Raw genomic sequence first — 13,805 nt, forward strand, 5'->3', positions numbered from 1 at the left:
GACCTTGGTCAGAGTGCAGTTCAGAAGGCACACCAAAACGGGTAATGAATTCATTCACTAACACGCCAGCCACGGTCTCGGCCTCGTGGTTGGCTAGTGCATATGCCTCACGCCACTTTGTGAAATAGTCCATTAGCACACAGATGTATCGGTTCCCCTGTGGCATGAGAGGCAGCGGACCAGCAATGTCCACTGCCACCCGTTCCATGGGTGCTCCCACACAGTACACCTGTAACAGGGCCCGGTTCTTTCTAGCGGGGCCCTTCTTTGCACTGCACACGTCACACGCTCTACACCACTCAGACACGTCACTTCTCATGCCCACCCAGTAGAAGTGTTGACGGAGACGGCTCAGGGTCTTTTTCTCACCCAAGTGGCCACTGGTAACACCGGCATGTAATTCCCTCAGCAACTCAGCATGCATGGCCCTACAACTACTACTACAACTACCCACGTGTCACTGTCCACTTTACTCAATGGCACCCAGCACTTCATTAACACACCGCTTTGGTCCACTCGTAATGTTTCCCACTGGTCCACTAGACACTTGGTGGTGGGGCTCTGGAATGCGCCCCTTTAGTGGCGCATTCCAGCACCTGCAGACGGAGGCACACAGGATCAGAGTCCTTCTGGACACTGTGAGCAACTAGCCTCACATGGGCATCGACTCAGGCTGTCAGCGATGCAGTGGACACAACCTGGGCGGTGGATGATGTGGTAGTTGTACTGCTCAAAGCGCCTTAACCACCTTGCCAGCTGACCCTCTGCTACCTTCAGCGCCTTCAACCACTGTAGGGCAGCATGGTCGGTCCGGATGGTGAATTCGGCACCGTAGAGGTACGGGTGAAAGTGCTCGAGACTCTCCGCCAGCAACTCTTTCCTTGTCACACAATAGTTGCATTTAGGCCTGCTGAACTTGGCACTATAGTAGGCCACGACATACTACTTCCCGTCCTTTACCTGTGACAAAACTACCCTGATGCCTTCCGCACTGGCGTCAGTGTCCAACAGGTAAGGGAGCTTCGGGTCCGGATGGGGCAAGACTGGTGCTTCCACCACAGCCCTCTGCAGGTTGTCAAATCCAGACTAACACGCCTCGTCCCACTGGAAGCACTCCCCTTTTCATGTAAGTCGGTGGAGAAGAGCCGCTACGCTGGCAAAGTCCTGTACAAAGTGGCGGTAGTATGTGCACAGGCCTAGGTAGCTCCTGACTTCCGCCACATTGGTGGGAACCGGCCACTTCTCCACCACCGCCACCTTCTGTGGGTCGGTGCACACACCGTCTTGACTGACGACATGCCACAGAAATGGACCCTCATGCTGGAACATCGAGCATTTCTTGGGGCTGAGTTTGAGGTTGGCCTTCCTCAACCGCTGTAGTACCTCTTGCAGCCGCTCCAACTCCTCAAAAGGTGCTCCCGAAGACGATGACGTCATCAATGTAGACAAGTGCCGTCTTCCACTGCAGGCCATCCAATACCCTTTCCATCAGACGCTTGAAACAACCAGGGGCATTGCACAAGGGCATGACGTTGAATTGCCACAGGCCCTGCCCGAAGGAAAAGGCAGTCTTTGGTTTGTCCTCTTCCGCCATCTCCACCCGGTATTAACCCGACTTCAGGTCGAGTGTGGAGAACAACCTGGCCCCCACCAATGCATCGAGTGTGTCATCAATTCTCGGCAAGGGGTATGAGTCCTTGACAGTCATGTCATTCAGTGCCCGGTAGTTCACACAGAAGCATTGTGTATCGTCCTTTTTCTTCACCAGGACTACCGCTGATGACCATGGACTGTCTGACCGTTCAATGACTCCCTGCGCTGCCAGCTCATTGACAGTGCGTTCCTTCCAACACCGACTACGTCTGTGCCCTTTCTCACTGCAGCCCCAACACAAACCTTGGAAAATACCCAGGCTCACCTTCCTCAATGCTACCTTCTATCCTCTAGCTTTCTGGCCCTGGAGGTCACGGCGGGGCTGAGCAGCTGTCCCTAGGACACTGCTTGCCTTCAGGAAGGCCTCGAACTCCAAGGCCCTCGTGAGCGCCACGTGCAGGTCCTCAGGGTGTGCCTGCTTGACGTAGATTTGCAGCTGCTGGTCAAAGAAATCGCGGGCCAGTACCATGAACATCTCTTCTGCAGCCGCAGGGTACAACTTCCTTACCAGCGCCTCCACGTCCTGCGCCAGCTGGGACAGGGTCTCGCCACGCTCACGAGTCCGCTTCTTCAAGCGGGCCTGATATACCTCGGCCTGGTGGTGATGTCCGAAACGACGTTTCAAAGCCTCTGCCACGCTGGAGTAAGAGGCATGTTGGGGTGGCGGCAGATGACTCAACACTTCCACCACCGTAGTGCTGTTACCAGCTGCAGTGCCTTTTCTTCTTGGCTCCAGCCCTGGGCAGAAGACAGCATTTCAAATTGGGCAACATATGCCTCCCAGGCCACCTTCCCGTCATACTCCACCAGTTTACACCTCACAGAATGTCTGGAAACCGAGGGGCTGCGGGGTGGTTTCCATCTTCACAGATGCAAGATTGCTCTGTAGCACCTCAACAAGATGGCAGAACTTTTCCTCTGTCTGCATCTCGACGAGATGCTGCGCCTGCTCCTCTGCTTTCCTTGCCTGCATCTCGACGAGGTGCTGCGCCTGCTCCTCTGCTTTCCTTGCCTACATCTCGACGAGATGGTGCGCCTGCTAGCGTGCCCTCTGAACCTGCTCATCTACCCTCTGTGCCTGCTCTTCTGCCCTTTGTTCCTGTTCACTAGCCCTTTGTGCCATTTCCTCCCTTATACTGGCCACCATGGCAGTGATCAAGTCCATCTGGCTCGGCTTCACCTCACTTGTGCCTGCCTCCTCTCCCTCATGGCTGCCGCCATCTTTGGACGACGTGATAAATCGGCGCGTCCTACTGTTCAAATATCACAAATCCCACTTCTGACACCAATGTTAGGCCGGCCGCCTCGTCTATCTGCCACCAACATGAGGCAGGCTAAGCAGACGGCGTGCTAACCACAGGGTCGTGAACACAGAATAGCTCCAAGAGGCACCAAACACCATAGTGTCCCAGAACACCACGAGGGGAAACGCCACGAGGCGAGGCAAGGTAAGAAATAAATACTATAACAGTCTTTCCTTTATTCACACTAGTTATTTACCCGTACACTTTTCTATAGGCACAATACAGGGGAGAAACCAGCACATAACACTGCACAATACAGCTTATAATAGGGCAACACAAAGTATATCAGGTCACAAGGGCACACACAAGGTCTTCCCAGGGGCGACACCTAACTGCGTCTGTCCTGGCCTCGTTCCTCCGCTGCTCTTCCCCAGACAGTTGCGTCATGTTTGCCCAGCTTACATCATTTTATCATTAACACATTTTTCGTTCACATAGCGCCTTGCTGCAATCTGGTGTCCACTATGGAACTCTATGCTTAACGCTATTTGTCAAAGTTTTAGGGGTTGCCATTGCTGCATTTTGAACATTGTTTACTTAATCATCAATGGTTTCTTCAACAACTTCGAGCTTGAAGCTCCTTGTGAAGGCGACCCAGTCTGCTTTTTTTACGTTCAATTTAGGTGCTGAAGGCGTTCTCGTAGTGTAGCATGAATACTTGGAACAAATAGGAAGGTGATCAGTTCCCAATGAGTCCTCAACAAGGATGGACAACACTGAGCACTCTGCACTCTAGGTTCCGCCGTTTTCTTTTCCTTCCTGGTTACGTTTCTGGCAAGAGAGAACGGTGCTTGTGATAACGGAAACTATTGTAGTTTTCTTTATCATTTATTGAACATAAGGTAAATTTTCTGAACAACGCCGCGTTACGAAATACCACAAAAGTGGTATCGATAGATTCCTCTCAACCTCTACTATTCATATATAGTGAAATTAATGAGCGCTTCCACCCCTGGAGCCCACAATTTGGGTCCCGATAGTAGGGGAGGGCATGACGTAGATCAGGGAAATTGCGGGGTAAAATATGAATTCCAGCCATATTTCGTAAGCAAAATCTTAACCAATTACCTACCTAACTTTGCTTAGGTTTGAAGTTTGCCCTAGCCTGGACCCCCCCTTTTTAAGGCACTTCATGCTACCTCGTGCTACTTCGGTATCACGAAAACCTTAACCCAACTACCTACCTCACTTTGCCTAATTTTAAAGTCAGCCTTTGAGAAGAGGGAGCTACGCCCCCCTGTAGATCTTCCCTATTCAGGGCACTTGTGATACTTATGATGCGTAATTAGTGTAGTAGATGAAAATGCCGCGACCACGAATAACCTTCACACTGCGCCATGATGATGGCAACTGAGTCTTCGTCTCATATATTCCTCAGGATAGGAAACTAGGACCGATAATGATGCGACCACTAAATAGAGGGCACTATAACTATACTGTAAACAATGGGGAATATTGCGCCATCTATCGAGAGAACATAACAGCACATGCAGGTAGTTCATTGGGGGTTTCTAGTCCACAGCTTGTTGCTAGCCGTAAATACGTAAACACAGCCATGTTTAAATTTCAGGGCGAGGATGGTGGTTTTCGGGGTATTTTGCCCAAGGTATGTTGCACGAAGTGCCCTAAAAAAAGGGAAAGTCCAGGATGGGGGGGCGAAGCCCCCCCCTTGGCTAGAGCTTAATTCAAAACTAGGCAAAATTAGGTAGGTCATTGGGTTAAGATTTTGCAAGCGAAATATGCCCCGAAGTAGGACGAGGTAGCAGGAAGTTCCTTAAAAAAAGACCCAAATTATGGGTCCAGAGGTGGAATCGCGCATGATTTCCACTATATATGAACAGTAGAGGTTGATAGGAATCCATCGATACCATTTTTATGGTATTTCGTATCATTTTACCCCGTAATTTCCCTGATCTACTTCATGCCCTCCCCTACTATCGGGACCCAGATTGTGGGGTCCAGAGGTGGAATCGCGCATTATTTCCACTATATATGAATAATAGAGGTTGAGAGGAATCCATCGATACCACTTTCGTGGTATTTCGTAACGCGGCGTTGTTCGGAAAATTTACCGAACATAAATAATACTATTGAAGCATTATTTGTGTTCATCATAATATTATAATTTTAGGTTGATTGGAAATATTTTAACCATATAACATTTATTATGCATAAACCAAAATACATTTATAAAAACTTATGAAAAAATATACAAAATATGAAACGATACTTCATTTTTTTTTTGCTACGAAAATAGAGCTTGTTATATACATTTAGAATATATATACATACAATACAGTTAACAAATACGTTTATCTTGCAAAACATAAAACCAGATCCTTGTCTCGGTTATATTTATTAATAATGATGTATTCACTTATATTAATAAGTGCTCGAACAGTTTCTGTTTTTAGACAGTTACGTTCTTTCCTTTTCACTCTATTCATTTTTGAGAATAGACGTTCAACGTCAGCATTGGATGTCGGTAGAGAGAGGACCTCGAGTACAAATTTAGCTAAGCATTCAAATTTTCGTTTCCCATGATCATCAGTTATTAGATGAAACCTCATTAATGTCTATAAACTGATGCCACCGAATACTGCGCCACTGGTCATCTACCATCAATTTACTGTAACTATTTATGCGTGGGACCTCATTCATTAAATCGGTTATGGAGGGCATATTGATTCTTGTGTTATGATGAAGTATTTGCTTCGGCTGTAAATATGATGCCAATATCCACAACTTGTTGTCAAGGCCAATAAGGCTATAATGATAAAATTTCTGATTTTTTTTTTTTCACTGTGGAATAAATTGAGGATCTCTAAGATATTCAGCGGTTTGAAACAATTGGTGCAACTAAGGTCCAAGGTAAATTTGACTTACAGGCAAATGGTTTGCTGGATCGGAGGGGTCAATTTCATGCAGGGGTCTTTGGGCTATGATAAGTGGATCACAGATTTTTTCTAAAAGTACTTTGTACAAATCAGTGATTTGGCCATGAAGGAAATGCAGAGTCTGAGATTTAGACTGAAACAAGAGATTTACTCTATCCAAGTGAGGCAGGATGTAGTTCATGAAGTTAAGATAAATGAAAATATAATGATCTTTTAGTGCCATGTGATTTTTTTTTCAACAGCAATCAACCTCTCTTCTTCAACTATGTTGGAAAAAATAAAGTTTAAGAGGTTGCCACTGCTCCAGAACTCGAGATACGGTGCTGTAGAGAGATAACTACCTGGTAGCACATGGGTGAAGTAGTTTGTGAGGCTTGATATTGCAAAACAGTTGATACTCTTTCAATTCAAACTTTCTTTTGGCACTGTGAGCAAAAAAGTTGTAAATGTTCCGAACCAAATCTTCACAAGATCGTTGTAGCGCCTTTACTGCCTCACTGGAACAAAGATGAATATTATGACACACATTTCATTATGGTTATTCCTGGCATCTCTTGCCTCAGTCTACTGGTGACACTATTGATTCAACCAGAAATATTCGATGCCCCATCTGCTGGAAACGCAATAACATTAGTTAAAGGCATCTGAAAATTATTTAATGTTTTGATTATGTTGTTAAATAAAATCTCCCCTGATGAACCCTATGTATTTCCATTGTAAATATTAATCATATCAAGCATCTCTGTTTTGAATGAATTTTCCTGAAAATCAAAATATTTGGCAACGGTAGCAAGTGTTTTACTCGTTGAGCAATCCGTACTTTCATCAATTATCAAACTGAACTTATGTTCCCTCAGCTTCCGGACTAATTTATCTCGGAGGAGATCTCCCAGAACATGTACGGTAGCAGCTCCTTTTTTCTGCGTACAGAAGTTTCGGCTGCTATGCGGGAATCTGGGTACATCTTGTGGAGATCCACCATGTCATCGCAGAGGCTGAAATGTTGAAATATTGTTATTGCAATGAAATTTATATTTCGTTATAACAATGTCATCAGCGGTCTTATAGCAACAGCCAATTAACAAATGAGTAGCAAAAATATTTACCTGAATGGCAAGTTGTGTTCTGCTAAAAACATGACGAACAGGACGGTTACATATGCCACGGAAAAGGACATTTGCTGCTCTTCCTCTGTGGCTGGTAATCCTTCCTCTGCTGTGCCTCGAGGTTCAGCGGTTGCGTTGCGCCTCGCCTCACAACTCACGTGCAACCTAGACTCCCGGTGCCGCTTGAAGGAGCTGATCTCTGCGCTGAGATGTTTGTGGCACACTTGACAATAGGCCTTGGTGGTATCTTTAGGCACTCTGGCTAGCCAAGGTCGGAAGGCGTCGTTGGCGAGCCACTTCTCCTGGAAGTTTTGGCGAGGGGCCATGATCTGTAAGTAATCATTCTGTGCAATAATTTGTAGCTATTTAAACATTAAACATCACGATTGCTATTGCACTGCACCACATTTCAATAAACAGGTATAAAAATATTTTTCTAAGTCTTTTATTCCGATTCAAGGGAATTAAAATGATAACTAGAATGCATAATGTTACAAATTTCTTTTAGTTACCCCTTCTTTTCTGATTGCTAAAAAATGTGCCAGGGTATTCTATGGGGAACTAACGTAAAAAAATCACGTAAATCTCAACTTCTTTAATGCAAATACTCACGGGTTATGACCGGCCACAGAGGAGCTCCAGAGTCAAGACAGTTCTAACGTTTGGTCCATTGTCCTAACTCTGATTGACACTTAGTTTGGTGAGCAGAGGCCGTGACCTCGCCTAGAAGAGGTTGTTTAAATGGGGTTGTAAGCAATTCCGTAGTTAGGATAGCTAGATTTGGCCGGATTTATTGTTAGTTTTTTATTTCATAAAAAATCTAAAAATATAGAAACAAATAAAAATAATAATTACAAGTAAAATGAAACACATAACACTTTTAAAGATACATTTTTAATGCTATAATAAGCAAGAATAAGCATTACAGATTTTTTCCGTACGGACGCCGCTCAGTGGCGCGAAAATTAAATCCGTTTAGCAGACGTTTTTACGCCGGAGCGCAGCATTGGTCGTCAATGATGCCACAGGCACTTGGCTGCTAGTGTTGAAGAGACCAGTGATAGGTCAATAAAGTTAAAATTACCAGTATTATCGTCTAGTATCGTTTAGAACAACCAGACCAGTCACTGATCAACTTAACTACTTGTTTACCTCTACCATCCTCTTGTAGGGAACCCCATAAAGTATGGTGAGCATTAAAATCACCTAAAAATAATTTGTTATTGGTCAGACTATCCTGAGTAGCAAAAAACTCACCATAGATTACCATATTATCAGGTGGACAATAAACTGAACATATAGTCAGATACATGAAGGAGTTTATTTTTGATCTAAGACTTCCATTGTATAATGGTAAACGCTGACTGCTGACTAACACTGCTTACACTGGAAACATTGTTAGTTACTGCTTCAACTTTCTTCTTAACCTCACGGTAACTAACATCGTGCTCTCTCATGTATGCCGATCTCTCAGTCACCTTCAGGCTGCTGCATTCAGCAGAGCCTGGCTGATGGGGGCCTCCACAATTAGCACACTTGAGTGTCTTTCCCGTACATGCAGTGGTATCATGAGCTCCAGCACATATACCGCAAGTGAATTTGTCTGTATGCTCATCAATGTATCTAAATGAGGTGTGCCCAAAATTTTGGCATCTATTACAACGCTTTTTTTTGGATTTAAGGTCTTACTTTAACGACCTCATATCCGATTTTAACGGTACTAGGATTTTTTGGTGTAGAAACGGTCAAGAAACACAATTTGGTTTTAGTTCATACATTCCCATCCTTCTTGGCCATGCAATATAAGTCTACTATGCTTTGGTCTTTCATGGCCTCAAGAATTTCACTTTCTTCTATTGTCCTCAAATCCCTGTGAAAGATTAGTCCCTTTCAGGTATTTGGGCCAACAGGAATAGATGCTTTTACTTTGAGGTCATGAATTTGCTTCAGTTTAAGCAAATCCTCAACCTTAGATTTAAACTGCAAATTCACAAGGAGGTTACCATCTTGCAGTTTTCTGACAAAATCAAAACCGCCTTCCACTTGACCAATCAAGGACCTTAATGATAAAGGGGTTGAGAGCACTTTGTGTGGTGTCTGTAAGTGTTCTCTCAGACTTATGGCTACGTGATTGGACGAGACAGGATGGGAGAAAGAGAAAGAGAGAGAGAGAGAGAGAGAGAGAGAGAGAGAGAGAGAGAGAGAGAGAGAGAGAGAGAGAGAGAGAGAGAGAGAGAGAGAGAGGGAGGGGGGAGTTAGAGAAGGAGAGAGATAGTGAAGGTCTGAGGATTGCAAAGAGGATTGCAGCATATGGGTTCTCTTATAGCAACAGTCATAGACAAAATCACGCTCAGTCGAACTTAAGCGCAGTATAGAAACAACCAACAACAAAGCATTTTACAATTCATCCCTTCCAGTCATTCCCCAAGGGACGCCCTGACCTGCAGATCCGAGATCCTATCAGCTACGGGCACTCCCAGAAGACCGACAAGATGTCACGAGGACCCACGCCAAGCCGGCGCGTATGCAGGCGCGCCCTGGGCTAATTTTGGAAGTTTCCTGCGTCGATCCAGCGGCCTCCTCACAGCTGACCTTTGCCCTGTTTCCCGAAGGAGAAGGCAGAACACTCCGTGACACGACAGAATTGCCTTCCCCCCTGTGCTACTCTGAGCGACGACCGTATGATTTCAACTGTTGCTAATCTCTTCGCTACTGCTTTAATAAATAGAGAAAACGCCCTTCACTTTTGCTGAAGTCCTTTTGTGAGCACCCCTCACAGGAGAGAGAGAGAGAGAGAGAGAGAGAGAGAGAGAGAGAGAGAGAGAGAGAGAGAGAGAGAGAGAGAGAGAGAGAGAGAGAGAGAGAGAGAGAGAGAGAGGAGAGATAGAGATAGAGATAGATAGACAGATAGAAAGAGAGAGAGAGAGATGGAGAAAGAGAAAAAGAGAGAGAGAGAGAGAACGGGAGAGAGAGGCTTAAACACACACACGAACTATTGCGACTTCGACTTTTAATGATAATGGTAACAATAATGATAATGATAATAATCTTTATATTGATAGTGATAATGAGGATGACGATGCTGCTGCTGCTGTTGATAATGATGATGATGATGATAATGATAACAGTGATTATAATGATAAAGGTAACAGTAATAATAATATTGATAATAACAGTGATTGTAATGATAATAGCAACAACATCAATGATAATAACAATATTCATATCCATAATAACAATCGTAATGCTACTAATCATGGTGCTATTATTAATGATGTTATCATTACCACACAGATAAGCGAGTAGCAAAGCATTCATAGAATTTCAGTATGTTTTGCAAGATAACAAGGGCGTTATTTGACTTCGCTCGGTTTCATCAGTGTCAAAATTAAACACCATTAAAGGATGATACAATTGAACATATATATAGCTAAATCTGTATGTTAAGATCATGAATGCATTGTGATTTTCATCTGCTAATTCTTTTGGGGATCAATGCATGTGATATCAGTAGCATTTCAGAAGAAAAAATCAAACGAATCATTTAGATACATGGCGAGACCAAATGAAAATTGGGCAGGAGAACCGACGCGTGAGATATTATTATGAAAGGCTGTCAGTGCGTGACAGTCTGGCCTCTGGCATAGTAGAACGTGGAAAAACAGTACTTAGCGCCATTTCAATTCTGGTATGTAGACTATTACTGTTACAAATATAATTAAGCCTTATTCACTAGTTTTGTACACACACACACATATATGTATGTATGCATGTACGTGCACTCATAAACACACATATATATGTATGTATGTATGTGCACATACACATACAGGCTGATGATGATGAATACATATATGTATTTATATATACATACATACACACATATATATATATATATATATATATATATATATATATATATATATATATACTCACACACACACACACACACACACACACACATATATATATATATATATATATATATATATATATATATATATATATATATATATATATACACACACATATATATATATACACATATATGTATGTATGTGCACACACACATGTGGAATGTTTATTCTCTAAGGTTGTCCTGTGGGAATCTTTCTCCGGTTTGTTTATTGTCTTCCCTGCCTTGCCCCTCAAGTGTAGAAGCATACCTCGAGGGTAACTGAGGCGGTAGAAGGTGTTACTTACGTGTCGAAAGATTTCCGGGCTGTAAATTCTAAGCGCTCGGAGGAAAAACACGAATAAATTCCGCCTTCTTTTGAGGGCAGAGAAGAATAATGTCTAGTCTCATAATAAGGGTTCCGCATACGGCTCCTGTGCATATTGAACGGAAAGCTGTGTCACCTCTTCCCTCTTCGAGGTGAGTCTATGGTGCCATGTTCAGCTATATATATATATATCTTTAATATATATATATATATATATATATATATATATATATATATATATATATATATATATATACATATATATATATGGGTGTGTGTGTGTATATATTCTTTCGGCTGCTCCCATTTAGGGGTCGCCACAGTGGATCGTCTTTCTATACATATATACTTACATATATATATATATATATATATATATATATATATATATATATATATATATATATATATATATAAGTATATATATATATATGTACATATATTTACGTATACAGGTATGTAGATATATGCACATACCTCGAAAAAATACACTATGCCAGTTTATACACACATATATGTATATATATATATATATATATATATATATATGTATGTATATATATATACATATATTTATATATATATAAATATATATGTATATATATGTATATATATGTATGTATATATATGTATATATATATATTCATAAACATGAATATGTATAAATATATATATATATATATAATTATATATATATTCGTGGACATGAATATATATGTATGAGAAGATGGTAGAATGCAGTAACGCATTTTCAATATATACAAATTTTTACCTCCCTGACCGGGACTCGAACCCGCGCCATAAGATCGACAGGCACGGTTGATACCGTTCGGCTACACGACCCGTCAAAAGAGATGTTCAACCAGACGCCTTATGAGATGTCATGGACATTACCTATGTGTTCTTATCAGAACAGTGATAGCGAATTTTTACGAACATCTCCCGAGGGCGCTCGGCAGCCACGGAATCACAAATTCAAGTCCCAAATCAGGTTACCAAGGTTATATGTGTGAGAAGATGGTAGAATGCAGTAACGCGGGAGATGTTCGTAAAAATTCGCTATCACTGTTCTAATAAGAACACATAGGTAATGTCCATGACATCTCATAAGGCGTCTGGTTGAACATCTCTTTTGACGGGTCGTGTAGCCGAACGGTATCAACCGTGCCTGTCGATCTTATGGCGCGGGTTCGAGTCCCGGTCAGGGAAGTAAAAATTTGTATATATTAAAAATGCGTTACTGCATTCTACCATCTTCTGCAATATCGAGGGTGCAGGTCACAAGAGCAGGATGCAGGCGGGTCTGGGGCTCCTTATTTTAGTGTAAGTGTAAAAATATCCATATACAGACATTGATATATTGGTGCAAACAAACACACACCAAGGTTTAGCATATATTTTATATAATACAGAAGTTTCTTTTGGCATGATGAGATAATAATTAAATCGTTCCCTTATAATCCATTCTTTTGTTGATGAAACAACAAAAACTATTACAAAATGCAGAATATGCAGGGATCTTTTATTCAAGGGGTACATAGGGAAACGCAGTCTCTTCATTGTCATACCAAAAGAAATAATCTTATGGCAATCGCAATATTAACTTGTCATAATTTTTTTCTTTCTTTTTTTATAGAGAGCAGAATGGACGAGGCAAGCCATGTGACGCAATGGTTATCAAGCATAACTCCCAGGAAAAAGGCAAAGCTCATTTTCTTCACTACGCATGCTGATGCTCCCACTCCTATGGTAGGATCCAATAATGTTGATACCCTATACAAGCTGGCCACTACTGTAACACTTCAAAACTTCGAGAATATAGATGAATTCCTGAAGAAGAAAGTAATTACTTTTTCTTGCTACAATGTGATCGAGAATGATGATATCACAGAGACAGATCATGAATACCTCCGTTTTTATTCTGCCTGTAAATATTTAGATGTTGTCCCACCTTTTCTTGATTTGGAGAAAAAATCTGCTATACAGAATAAATTTGAAATGACAGATGAGGAGCTAGACTACCGTCTGCTGCTGGATTCTGCTGACCTTGTGCTAGAAAAGGTCTGTGACTCCCTGAAGCCTGCAGGAGTATCTCAAATGTGGACAGCTCTTAGAAATGATTATAAGATTGATGAAGTTGATCCCAATCCAACGTGGATAAAGGAATGCCTATTCTTCTTCATAGTTCGCTTTTTGCAAAAAGCAGATAAAATCAACAGGGTGAATACAAACAGGTTGGAACGTCTCATTGAGCAGTGTGATGAATCCTCGGCCTGTGAAGAGGGGAGGACAATTGACTTCATCCTCGATAGCCTGCGTTGCTATGCGACGGAGTTGTATCCCTTCGGGTTCTGCCTCATAATGTGCGTTTTCAAGGACCGCGATGGAGCGATGCAAGAGTTCGAAAAGACGATGGAAATCTCCAGGCATCTTGGCATGATTACACGCATGGAAGTGAATCCAACAAAAGAGACAATCGAACGCGTGAAGGAGGAGTTGATGAAGCCTAAATACAAGTTCTATAGCTCCTTCACTTGCTGGTTTATGTCTCACGGCGGTAATAATACCATGTTGCTTGCTGATGGGGAAAGCATAGAAAGAGAATTGTTTCTTACATCATTT

The 13,805-nt window shown here is 42.3% G+C and overlaps 1 protein-coding gene across 1 annotated transcript in view; it reads left to right on the forward strand.

Moving 5' to 3' along the window:
* The first annotated feature begins 10,589 nt into the window (after positions 1-10,589).
* Positions 10,590-13,805, forward strand: part of LOC122266756 (uncharacterized) — a 5,183-nt gene continuing 1,967 nt past the window's right edge. The window contains exons 1-2 of the mRNA XM_043036626.2: positions 10,590-10,648; positions 12,820-13,805. The exon at positions 12,820-13,805 is cut by the window's right edge and continues 82 nt beyond it. Coding sequence (XP_042892560.2) covers positions 12,828-13,805 — 978 coding nt within the window. The 5' untranslated portion in view covers positions 10,590-10,648; positions 12,820-12,827. The remainder of the gene's footprint in view (positions 10,649-12,819) is intronic.

This window comes from Penaeus japonicus, unplaced genomic scaffold (genome assembly GCF_977035675.1).
Source record: "Penaeus japonicus unplaced genomic scaffold, GWHDUDI00000001_assembly GWHDUDI00000016, whole genome shotgun sequence".
In the NCBI taxonomy this organism is placed as follows: domain Eukaryota; kingdom Metazoa; phylum Arthropoda; class Malacostraca; order Decapoda; family Penaeidae; genus Penaeus; species Penaeus japonicus.